Below are 13,588 nucleotides of genomic sequence, written 5' to 3' on the forward strand. Positions count from 1 at the left end.
TCTCTCTTTCTCCCCCCTCGCTCTCTCTCTCTCTCTTTCTCACCCCCCTCTCTCTCTCTCTTTCTCCCCCCACGCTCTCTCACTCTCTCTCTCTCTCTTTCTCACCCCCCCCCCCTCTCTCTCTCTCTCTCTTTCTCCCCCCTCGCTGTCTCTCTCTCTCACTCTCTCTCTTGTGCTCTCTCTTGTGCTCTCTCTCTTGTGCTCTCTCTCTTGTGCTCTCTCGCTCTTTCTTTCTTTCGGTCTTTCTCAGAAGCTGGAGGCTGGAACACTCTGAATGTTCCAGATCGGTCCCAAACACAGTCACCCGAATTTCCACGTTTTTTCCCCTGCATTTTATTTTTGTGAAAGTGTGACTGTGTTTCTGCCTGACCACAATGCCTGAAAAACAAATATTTTTCCTTCTGGAATAAACACACAGATTACATCCTAAATGACACTCTATTTCCTATATAAGTGCACATATGTTGACCAAGCCCCATAAAGGCTCTCATTAAAAGTAGTGCACTATATAGGAAATAGGGTGTGATTTGGGATACACAAACACAGCACACTTGGTTAAACTAGACACAATAAGCTCAGTTCCAGCCCTTTAGCTTTAAGGGATAATACATGTCATGTCTTCTGCTGTGAGCAGATCCAATGACAGAGTAGTAGATAAATAGCACCTGCATGATTACAGCCTGTGGTGTTCTGAGAAAGACAGGGAACCCTGTGAGCACACAGCAAGGCAGATAGTGTTACCATCTTCTGCTCCTAAGGGGTCTGTGTTGATATCAACAAAGCCAAAACAATGATTCTCAACCTTATGTTCCGAGTGAGGTTGTTATCTGTGTTGGGTGCCCAACATAGATATCTTTGACACTTGTTGGGGTGCCCTGATTTGTTATGGGTGTTCCCAGTACCCCCCCCCCCCCCCCCCAACCCACCTGTAAGTTGAACCCTGCTGTCAACACAACTAATGTACTGTAATCGAAATGGTACGTCTTGGAGAAAGACACCAAATATAGCTCCCTTCTCACTAGTTTCAAATGAACAAGAGAATCTCACCGCTCAAGAATAAGGAACCGTTCCTCATCCCGGATGATGCTGGGCACAATTGGCCCAGCGTCGTCCGGGGTTTGGTCCCGGGGTAGGGGGGCAAAACATTGTAAATATGAATTTGTTCTTTAACTGACTTGCCTATTGTAAAAAATCTGCTCAGTACAAAGATTCTGATGTTGGACTCCTGAACAAAACCTGTCCCTTTACTGCCATCTATTGGCAGGATTAAATCATCATTTGTTATAATTTCCCATTTATTTTCTTGACCAGACAGGTTCAACACTTTAGGGTAAATCTAACCTCATCCCAAGACTAATTGCGGATAGCAATAGGAGGAAGTGTCTGGTAAACGAGATCAGGGTGAATCCATATTAAAAACAACGTAAACAGGACGTGCTGACTGGACTCCTGTCCTGTGGTAATGACTCAGTGATTTAAGATTGAAGTCAAGGTGATGGGTAGTGATGAACTTTATGCTCCATCCTGCTCACTGCATCACAAAGTCCTCATGGAGAAATGCAGCCCAGACTGTCAGTGGTGAAAGCATGTGTTCATAGTCTCTGTGCAAACTGTCTTGACTCTTTATGTGAGGTTTTAATGGCTCAGGACCAATTCAACTGAGGTGACACATAGAAACATTGATCCCCAATATCACCTCTGCCTCCTCATCCCCTCCTCCCCCATCTCCACCACCACTATCCTCTTCCTCCTCCTCCACCACCAACATCGTCTTCCTCCTCCTCCACCACCATCTTCCTCCTCCTCTTCCTCCTCCACCACCACCATCCTCTTCCTCCTCCACCACCCCCATCCTCTTCCTCATCCACCACCACCATCCTTTTCCTCCTCATCTTCCTCCCCCCATCTCCACCACCACCATCCTCTTCCTCATCCACCACCAACATCGTCTTCCTCCTCCTCTTCCTCCACCACCACCATCCTCTTCCTCCTCCTCCACCACCACCATCCTCTTCCTCCTCCACCACCCCATCCTCTTCCTCATCAACCACCACCATCTTCTTCCTCCTCCTCTTCCTCCCCCCTCCTCCACCACCACCATCCACCGTCCTCTTCCTCCTCCTCCCCCTCTCCTCCTCCATCACAATCCTCTTCCTCCTCCTCTTCCTCCCCCCTCCTCCACCACCACTATCCCCTTCCTCCTCCACCACCAACATCGTCTACCTCCTCCTCCTCATCCACCACCACCATCCTCTTCCTCCTCATCTTCCTCCCCCCATCTCCACCACCACCATCCTCTTCCTCATCCACCACCAGCATCATCTTCCTCCTCCTCTTCCTCCTCCTCCACCACCACCATCCTCTTCCTCCTCCCCCTCCACCATCCTCTTCCTCCTCCACCACCCCATCCTCTTCCTCATCAACCACCACCATCTTCTTCACCCTCCTCTTCCTCCCCCCTCCTCCACCACCACCATCCACCATCCTCTTCCTCCTCCTCCCCCTCTCCTCCTCCATCACAATCCTCTTCCTCCTCCTCTTCCTCCCCCCTCCTCCACCACCACCATCCTCTTCCTCCCCCTCTCCATCACAATCCTCTTCCTCCGCTCCTCCTCCACCACCACAATCATCAACATCCTCCTCTTCCTCCCCCCTCCTCCACCACCACAATCATCTTCCTCCTCCTCTTCCTCATCCCAATCAGCTTCATAATCATTCTCTTCATGATCCTCCTCCTCCGTTTCCTCCTCAATATCCTGCTCTTCATTACCATCGTCATCAACATTACCTTCCCCATTCAACATCAACATTACCTTCCCCATCAACATCAACATTACTTTCCCCATCAACATCAACATTACCTTCCCCATCAACATTACCTTCCCCATCAACATTACCTTCCCCATTCAACATCAACATTACCTTCCCCAACAACATAAACATTACCTTCCCCATTCAACATCAACATTACCTCCCCCATCAACATCAACATCACCCCCCCATCAACATCAACATTACCTTCCCCATCAACATCAACATTACTTCCCCCATCAACATCAACATTACCTTCCCCATCAACATTACCTCCCCCATCAACATCACCCCCCCATCAACATCAACATTACCTTCCCCATCAACATTACCTTCCCCATCAACATCAACATTACCTTCCCCATCAACATTACCTTCCCCATCAACATTACCTTCCCCATTCAACATCAACATTACCTTCACCATCAACATCAACATTACCTTCCCCAACAACATCAACATTACCTTCCCCATCAACATTACCTTCCCCATTCAACATCAACATTACCTTCCCCAACAACATCAACATTACCTTCCCCATCAACATTACCTTCCCCATTCAACATCAACATTACCTTCCCCATCAACATCAACATTACCTTCCCCATCAACATTACCTTCCCCATCAACATTACCTTCCCCATTCAACATCAACATTACCTTCCCCAACAACATCAACATTGCCTTCCCCATTCAACATCAACATTACCTTCCCCATCAACATCAACATTACCTTCCACATCAACATCAACATTACCTTCCCCATCAACATCAACATTACCTTCCCCATCAACATCATCATTATTTTTTCCTCCCCATCAACTTCATCACATTCATCTCCATCATCTTCACAATCATCAAATTCCTCCTCCTCCTCTTCCTCATCATCATCATCATCTCTAGGCCAACCCTCCACTCCACTTCCACTTACCCCTTTATTCCTATAGCAGGTCATGTAAAGCAGGTAGCCTTGTACTTAAGAGTGTTGGGCCAGTAACTGAAAGGTCACTGGTTCGAATCCCCGAGCCAAATATGTGGACAAAAATCTGACAATGTGCCCTTGAGCAAGGCACTTCAACCTTATAATACAGCATTAACACACAGTACAACATGTAGCTTCACACAGCGCCAGCAGATGTCCCCTTCTCCTCGCTGCTGCTGCGCTCCTTGACCCGTCTACAGCCAGCCAGCCACGACGGCCCGGGCGTCGCAGGAGAGGAGGGGCTGGCGCATCACGGTCTGTAACGTACTACGAGGGCTCTGTGTGAGGGTGTGTGATTCTTCCGGTGGCGGTTCATTCTCGCGAGGTGAGCCCTGATGGTGTCATCTACTAGCCGTTAATCAGCGGATTCTCTGAGGAAATACGTTATTTTTAAATGTATGATTTTCCTATCCTGAGTTTTAGAAGCGGACAGGAAACGGATGGATATGCGCCTAGGCAAATGTGGATACATCTTACCGAAAACGCGAGGGGAGGGAAACATGTAACCGGGCGTTCGGAGCGGCACCTGACACTTCGCGAGCAGGACTCTCTGTCTGTTGTATCCACCCGTTATTTTATTATTTGAATTATTGACACACAGTATTTTTGTGTTTTCCGTTGGATATTATCGTCGAGACAAGACTGCAAAAATGAGCGAGGAAGTATCGGAGGTCCCCAAAGAACTGCTGGGTAAGACATGTGAACACCGGTTTGTTACGGTAGCTACTAACGGCTAGTAAAGGCAACCCGCTGTGTCTTATTGTGATCCAGGGAAACCCACGGGCTTGTAATGATGCGGGATTTTACTGTGTGGCAAAATGTAGTTACTGCTATTTCAGTAATAACCATCCAACAGAGAAACGCTGTATTCGCTGAATTCCATTGTTAGACTATCATTTAACATTTATCCAGACTGGCTGGGTTTAGCGACATAAAATCGTATAATAGCAGAAAAATCGTTTAGATAGAGAGGCATCCCAGTGTAGTCTCGGTGAGATTGTCGTTCATCCCTTTTTAAATCGTGTCTTTATCCCAGTAAATCGTTGTCCCGTTGTATTGGGCTACAGTATTATTAAACCCGTGAGTACATCTCTAACGGTTTGGAAACCTCAGGCATGGCCGAGTGTAGCTTCAGACGGTCTTTGTAGGTGTTTCTCTCTGGTAATCACCTTGTAAAACGTAGAATATCTGAGCTAATGTCACCTACGTGTAACATCAGTCAGGCAACTCATCTCGTTCAAACCTCATGGTCCACGTGTGTGTCTATGTTATTAGTCCCTACGACATCAGATGGACCTGCACCTGCTGGATGTAGAGGAGTTGATGTAAAGGACAACTCATTATACAGTGTAGTCCTAAAGCACGGTGTGTGTTCATTGGCCTTTATGCTATACAGTGTAGTCCTAAAGCATGGTGTGTGTTCATTGGCCTTCATTCTATACAGTGTAGTCCTAAAGCACGGTGTGTGTTCATTGGCCTTCATGCTATACAGTGTAGTCCTAAAGCATGGTGTGTGTTCATTGGCCTTCATGCTATACAGTGTAGTCCTAAAGCACGGTGTGTGTTCATTGGCCTTCATGCTATACAGTGTAGTCCTAAAGCATGGTGTGTGTTCATTGGCCTTCATGCTATACAGTGTAGTCCTAAAGCATGGTGTGTGTTCATTGGCCTTCATGCTATACAGTGTAGTCCTAAAGCATGGTGTGTGTTCATTGGCCTTCATGCCATACCAGAGGAGTTACTGTAACTAAAAGGTAATTACCTAGCTGTGACCCTATAGGCATACAGAGTTCAATAATCACATCCAAATGTTATTTATCACATGTGCTGAATACAACAGATGTAGTAGACCTTACAGTGAAATACTGAATACAACAGGTGTAGTAGACCTTACAGTGAAATGCTGAATACAACAGGTGTAGTAGACCTTACAGTGAAATGCTGAATACAACAGGTGTAGGTAGACCTTACAGTGAAATGCTGAATACAACAGGTGTAGGTAGACCTTACAGTGAAATGCTGAATACAACAGGTGTAGTAGACCTTACAGTGAAATGCTGAATACAACAGGTGTAGTAGACCTTACAGTGAAATGCTGAATACAACAGGTGTAGGTAGACCTTACAGTGAAATGCTGAATACAACAGGTGTAGGTAGACCTTACAGTGAAATGCTGAATACAACAGATGTAGGTAGACCTTACAGTGAAATGCTGAATACAACAGGTGTAGGTAGACCTTACAGTGAAATGCTGAATACAACAGGTGTAGGTAGACCTTACAGTGAAATGCTGAATACAACAGGTGTAGTAGACCTTACAGTGAAATGCTGAATACAACAGGTATAGTAGACCTTACAGTGAAATGCTGAATACAACAGGTGTAGTAGACCTTACAGTGAAATGCTGAATACAACAGATGTAGGTAGACCTTACAGTGAAATGCTGAATACAACAGGTGTAGGTAGACCTTACAGTGAAATGCTGAATACAACAGGTGTAGTAGACCTTACAGTGAAATGCTGAATACAACAGGTGTAGTAGACCTTACAGTGAAATGCTGAATACAACAGGTGTAGTAGACCTTACAGTGAAATGCTGAATACAACAGGTGTAGTAGACCTTACAGTGAAATGCTGAATACAACAGGTGTAGTAGACCTCACAGTGAAATGCTGAATACAACAGGTGTAGTAGACCTTACAGTGAAATGCTGAATACAACAGGTGTAGTAGACCCCACAGTGAAATGCTGAATACAACAGGTGTAGTAGACCTTACAGTGAAATGCTGAATACAACAGGTGTAGCAGACCTTACAGTGAAATGCTGAATACAACAGGTGTAGTAGACCTTACAGTGAAATGCTGAATACAACAGGTGTAGCAGACCTTACAGTGAAATGCTGAATACAACAGGTGTAGTAGACCTTACAGTGAAATGCTGAATACAACAGGTGTAGGTAGACCTTACAGTGAAATGCTGAATACAACAGATGTAGGTAGACCTCACAGTGAAATGCTGAGTACAACAGGTGTAGTAGACCTCACAGTGAAATGCTGAATACAACAGGTGTAGTAGACCTTACAGTGAAATGCTGAATACAACAGGTGTAGTAGACCTTACAGTGAAATGCTTAATACAACAGGTGTAGTAGACCTTACAGTGAAATGCTGAATACAACAGGTGTAGTAGACCTTACAGTGAAATGCTGAATACAACAGGTGTAGTAGACCTTACAGTGAAATGCTGAATACAACAGGTGTAGTAGACCTTACAGTGAAATGCTGAATACAACAGGTGTAGGTAGACCTTACAGTGAAATGCTGAATACAACAGGTGTAGGTAGACCTTACAGTGAAATGCTGAATACAACAGATGTAGGTAGACCTCACAGTGAAATGCTGAATACAACAGGTGTAGGTAGACCTTACAGTGAAATGCTGAATACAACAGATGTAGGTAGACCTTACAGTGAAATGCTGAATACAACAGATGTAGGTAGACCTTACAGTGAAATGCTGAATACAACAGGTGTAGTAGACCTTACAGTGAAATGCTGAATACAACAGGTGTAGTAGACCTTACAGTGAAATGCTGAATACAACAGGTGTAGTAGACCTTACAGTGAAATGCTGAATACAACAGGTGTAGTAGACCTCACAGTGAAATGCTGAGTACAACAGGTGTAGTAGACCTGACAGTGAAATGCTGACTGACAAGCCCTTAACCAACAATGCAGATTCAAGAAAAATACGTGATAAGAAAATATTCACTAAAATAAACTGAAGTAAAACATAAATAAAGAATTAAAAAATACAAATGAAAAGATAATAGAAAAATAACAAATAATTAAAGAGCGGGGGTCACCGGTTAGTCGAGGTAATTGAGGTAATATGTACATGAATGTAGAGTTAAAGTGACTATGCATAGATGATAAACAGAGAATAGGGGGGGGTCAATGCAAATAGTCTGGGTAGCCATTTGATTGGCTGTTCAGAAGTCTTATGGCTTGACGGTAGAAGCTGTTTAGAAGCCTCTTGGACCTGGACTTGGCTCTCCGGTAACATCTAAACAATGTAGGACTACAATGTAAATAAATATGTGATTGAATTGTATTGAAAGGAAGCTGCTCAAATCCTGACTCAAGTTACTAGTTTAGTTGCATGTAAGAACAGCAGATTACACCAAACCCCGTGGGTAAAGACCTCTCTGTTTCACAGTGATATGATAGGATTCAGCTTGGTGACTTTTACCCTCCTGATAGGACACCAGATTACACCAAACCCCGTGGGTAAAGACCTCTCTGTTTCACAGTGATATGATAGGATTCGCCTTGGTGACTTTTACCCTCCTGATAGGACACCAGATTACACCAAACCCCGTGGATAAAGACCTCTCTGTTTCACAGTGATATGATAGGATTCGGCTTGGTGACTTTTACCCTCCTGATAGGACACCAGATTACACCAAACCCCGTGGGTAAAGACCTCTCTGTTTCACAGTGATATGATAGGATTCAGCCTGCTGACTTTTACCCTCCCTGATAGGACACCAGATTACACCAAACCCCGTGGGTAAAGACCTCTCTGTTTCACAGTGATATGATAGGGTTCGCATTGGTGACTTTTACCCTCCTGATAGGACACCAGATTACACCAAACCCCGTGGGTAAAGACCTCTCTGTTTCACAGTGATATGATAGGATTCAGCTTGGTGACTTTTGCCCTCCTGATAGGACACCAGATTACACCAAACCCCGTGGATAAAGACCTCTCTGTTTCACAGTGATATGATAGGATTCGGCTTGGTGGCTTTTACCCTCCTGATAGGACAGCAGACGTGTGTAGTTGACGTTAGACGTTTCTAGATTCCAGTATCATTGAGGTTGATCGACCAGCTCCTGATAAGCTCACATCCTGTCCTCGTGATGGAATTCTGTTTTGAAGCAGCACAGTAACACAAGCAGTTGTAAAAGCAGAACAGTATTGGGGCCAGTTCTCCCATCAGAACAATCAGGCATTGTGATGGTGTGACTGAGAGAATGAGGGCTGACATAACATCATGTGTTGTGACATCACAGTCAACGGCAATAGAATAGAACAGGGGAGTGACGGCAGAATGAGGATCTCATTTCTTCTAGGAGCTGTTGTAACACAGAGTAGCATGGAGCAGTCAGCACGGAACAGTCAGTCAGCACGGAGCAGTCAGTCAGCACGGAGCAGTCAGTCAGCACGGAGCAGTCAGTCAGCACGGAGCAGTCAGTCAGCACGGAACAGTCAGTCAGCATGGAGCAGTCAGTCAGCACGGAGCAGTCAGTCAGCATGGAGCAGTCAGCACGGAACAGTCAGTCAGCACGGAACAGTCAGTCAGCACGGAGCAGTCAGTCAGCACGGAGCAGTCAGTCAGCACGGAGCAGCCAGTCAGCACGGAGCAGTCAGTCAGCACGGAGCAGCCAGCACAGAGCAGTCAGTCAGCACGGAGCAGTCAGCCAGCACGGAGCAGTCAGCCAGCACGGAGCAGTCCGCCAGCACGGAGCAGTCAGCCAGCACGGAGCAGTCAGCCAGCACAGAGCAGTCAGCCAGCACGAAGCAGTCAGCCAGCACGAAGCAGTCAGCCAGCACGGAGCAGTCAGTCAGCACAGAGCAGTCAACACGGAGCAGTCAGTCAACACGGAGCAGTCAGTCAGCATGAAGCAGTCAGCCTGCATGAAGCAGTCAGCCAGCATGAAGCAGTCAGTCAGCATAGAGCAGTCAGTCAGCACGGAGCAGTCAGCATGGAGCAGTCAGTCTGCACGTATCAGTCTGCACGGATCAGTCAGCCAGCATGGAGCAGTCAGCATGAAGCAGTCAGCCAGCATGAAGCAGTCAGCCAGCATGAAGCAGTCAGTCAGCATAGAGCAGTCAGTCAGCACAGAGCAGTCAGCATGGAGCAGTCAGTCTGCACGTATCAGTCTGCACGGATCAGTCAGCCAGCATGGAGCAGTCAGCCAGCATGAAGCAGTCAGCCAGCATGAAGCAGTCAGCCAGCATGAAGCAGTCAGCCAGCATGAAGCAGTCAGCATGGAGCAGTCAGTCAGCATGAGAATTCTCTGTCAGAACACACCAGGAAGACAAAGTAGCTGCATTGTCTGAGTGATGCTCATTGTTCTGTTCTCTCTCTCTCACACGAACGCACACACACACAACCAAGAGGATGCTCTCATAGCCCTCACCTGGATTGTGTGTGTGTGTGTGTGAGAGGGAGGGAGGGTGAGAGAGGGGGGATGAGAGAGAGAGAGAGCAAGTGAAAGAGCAACAGCGAGAGGAGAACACTGATTTGCCTGAACAACTTTCTCTTTGTCTGACGACTCCGAGGCTTGTCAGCCTATCACAAGCTAGCACAAGGCCAAGCACCAGGGTGAAAGGGTCACATCTAGGGAAGTTTACAGATCATGGCTCCTAATTGATTGTTACAACAACAGAACAACACCTGTGTTCCCAGAGAGGGTTTGACCCAGGCCCAGTCACAGTGAAGGGGTTAGCTAATGTTCGAGCAGTCACACAGTCACAGCCAGAACAGTTATACCAAACTCCCCCATACAGACCAGACTCCAGAATTAGGAGTACAGTGTGAAGAGAGGGGGTAGAGACAGAGCGAAAGCAACAGAGAGAAAGAGAGAGAGAGAGAGAGCGAAAGCTACACAGAGAAACAGAGAGAGAAACAGAGAGAGTGAAAGAGACAGAGACAGAGAGCGAGAGAGATAAAGAGAGAGAGTTTATTTAGCTTTTGTTTATTATCTATTTCACTTCCTTAAGCATTGTTAACATATGTTTCCCATGCCAATAAAGCCCTTGAATTGGGGAGAGAGAGAGAGAGAGACAGATCGAAAGCTACCGAGAGAGACAAAGAGAGAGAGAACTACAGAGAGAGACAGAGAGCTACAGAGAGAGACAGAGAGAGAGCTACAGAGAGAGACAGATAGAGCTACAGAGAGAGACAGAGAGAGAGCTACAGAGAGAGACAGATAGAGCTACAGAGAGAGACAGAGAGAGAGCTACAGAGAGAGACAGATAGAGCTACAGAGAGAGAGCTACAGAGAGAGTGAAAGAGAGACAGAAAGAGATAGAAGCTTCTGATAGGCTAATTGACCTCATTTGAGGCTTTTGGAGGTGTACCTGTGGATGTATTTCAAGACCTACCTTCAAACTCAGTGCCTCTTTGCTTGACATCATGGGAAAATCAAAAGAAATCAGCCAAGACCTAAAAAAAAATAATTGTAGACCTCCACAAGTCTGGTTCATCCTTGGGAGCAATTTCCAAATGCCTGAAGGTACCACGTTCATCTGTACAAACAATAGTATGCAAGTATAAACACCATGGGACCACGCAGCCATCATACTGCTCAGGAAGGAGACGCGTTCTGTCTCCTAGAGATGAACGTACTTTTGTGCGAAAAGTGCAAATCAATCCCAGAACAACAGCAAAGGACCTTGTGAAGATGCTGGAGGAAACAGGTACAAAAGTATCTATATCCACAGTAAAACGAGTTCTATATTGACATAACCTGAAAGGCCGCTCAGCAAAGAAGAAGGCACTGCTCCAAAACCGCAATAAAAAAGCCAGACTACGGTTTGCAACTGCACATGGCGACAAAGATCGTACATTTTGGAGAAATGTCCTCTGGTCTGATGAAACAAAAATATAACTATTTGGCCATACAGACCATCGTTATGGTTGGAGGATAAAGGGGGAGGCTTGCAAGCCGAAGAACACCATCCCAACCGTGAAGCACGGGGATGGCAGCATCATGTTGAGGCAGTGCTTTGCTGCAGGAGAAACTGGTGCACTTCACAAAATAGATGGCATCATGAGTAGAGGTCGACCGATTACGATTTTTCAACGCCGATACCGATTATTGGAAGACCAAAAAAGCCGATACCAATTAATCGGTCGATTTAATTTTTTTTTTATTTGTAATAATGACAATTACAACAATACTGAATGAACACTTATTTTAACTTAATATAATACATCAATAAAATCAATTTAGTCTCAAGTAAATAATGAAACATGTTCAATTTGGTTTAAATAACGCAAAAACAAAGTGTTGGAGAAGAAAGTAAAAGTGCAATATGTGCCATGTAAAAAAGCTAACGTTTAAATTCCTTGCTCAGAACATGAGAACATGTGAAAGCAGGTAGTTCCTTTTAACATGAGTCTTCAATATTCCCAGGTAAGAAGTTTTAGGTTGTAGTTAATATAGTATTTATAGGACTATTTCCCTCTATACCATTTGTATTTCATTAACCTTTGACTATTGGATGTTCTTATAGGCACTTTAGTATTGCCAGTGTAACAGTATAGCTTCCGCCCCTCTCCTCGCTCCTCCCTGGGCTCGAACCAGCAACACAACGACAATTAGCACGTGCTAACTAGCCAGCCATTTCACTTCGGTTACACGAGCCTCATCTCGGGAGTTGATAGGCTTGAAGTCTGAAACAGCGCAATGCTTGATGCACAACGAAGAGCTGCTGGCAAAACGCACAAAAGTGCTGTTTGAATTAATGTTTACGCGCCTGCTTCTGCCTACCACTGCTTAGTCAGATACTTAGATACTTGTATTCTGACTCAGATTATATGCAACCCATATACGTATTTGATACCTCAGAAAAGCAGAACTTAATATTTGGTACAGAAACCTTTGTTTGCAATTACAGAGATCATACGTTTCCTGTAGTTCTTGACCAGGTTTGCACACACTGTAGCGGGGATTTTGGCCCACTCCTCCATACAGACCTTCTCCAGATCCTTCAGGTTTCGGGGCTGTCGCTGGGCAATACGGACTTTCAGCTCCCTCCAAAGATTTTCTATTGGGTTCAGGTCTGGAGACTGGCTAGGCCACTCCAGGACCTTGAGATGCTTCTTACGGAGCCACTCCTTAGTTACCCTGGCTGTGTGTTTTGGGTTGTTGTCATGCTGGAAGACCCAACCACGACCCATCTTCAATGCTCTTACTGAGGGAAGGAGGTTGTTGGCCAAGATCTCGCGATACATGGCCCCATCCATCCTCCCCTCAATACGGTGCAGTCGTCCTGTCCCCTTTGCAGAAAAGCATCCCCAAAGAATGATGTTTCCACCTCCATGCTTCACGGTTGGGATGGTGTTCTTGGGGTTGTACTCATCATCCTCCAAACATGGCGAGTGGAGTTTAGACCAAAAAGCTCTTTTTCTCATCAGACCACATGACCTTCTCCCATTCCTCCTCTGGATCATCAGGATGGCATTGGCAAACTTCAGACGGGCCTGGACATGCGCTGGCTTGAGCAGGGGGACCTTGCGTGCGCTGCAGGATTTTAATCCATGACGGCGTAGTGTGTTACTAATGGTTTTCTTTGAGACTGTGGTCCCAGCTCTCTTCAGGTCATTGACCAGGTCCTGCCGTGTAGTTCTGGGCTGATCCCTCACCTTCATCATGATCATTGATGCCCCACAAGGTGAGATCTTGCATGGAGCCCCAGACCGAGGGTGATTGACCGTCATCTTGAACTTCTTCAATTTTCTAATAATTGCACCAACAGTTGTTGCCTTCTCACCAAGCTGCTTGCCTATTGTCCTTTAGCCCATCCCAGCCTTGTGCAGGTCTACAATTTTATCCCTGATGTCCTTACACAGCTGTCTGGTCTTGGCCATTGTGGAGAGGTGGTAGTCTGTTTGATTGAGTGTGTGGACAGGTGTCTTTTATACAGACAACGAGTTCAAACAGGTGCAGTTAATACAGGTAATGAGTGGACAGGTAGGTGTCTTTTATACAGGTGTAA

At 45.8% G+C, this 13,588-nt stretch overlaps 1 protein-coding gene across 1 annotated transcript in view; it reads left to right on the forward strand.

Annotated features, from left to right (window-relative positions):
- The first annotated feature begins 4,265 nt into the window (after positions 1 to 4,265).
- The window catches only part of LOC139419375 (F-actin-uncapping protein LRRC16A-like), a 211,833-nt gene continuing 202,510 nt past the window's right edge, over positions 4,266 to 13,588 (forward strand). The window contains exon 1 of the mRNA XM_071169322.1: positions 4,266 to 4,483. Coding sequence (XP_071025423.1) covers positions 4,444 to 4,483 — 40 coding nt within the window. The 5' untranslated portion in view covers positions 4,266 to 4,443. The remainder of the gene's footprint in view (positions 4,484 to 13,588) is intronic.

Source organism: Oncorhynchus clarkii, chromosome 2 (assembly GCF_045791955.1).
Source record: "Oncorhynchus clarkii lewisi isolate Uvic-CL-2024 chromosome 2, UVic_Ocla_1.0, whole genome shotgun sequence".
Lineage (NCBI taxonomy): Eukaryota > Metazoa > Chordata > Actinopteri > Salmoniformes > Salmonidae > Oncorhynchus > Oncorhynchus clarkii.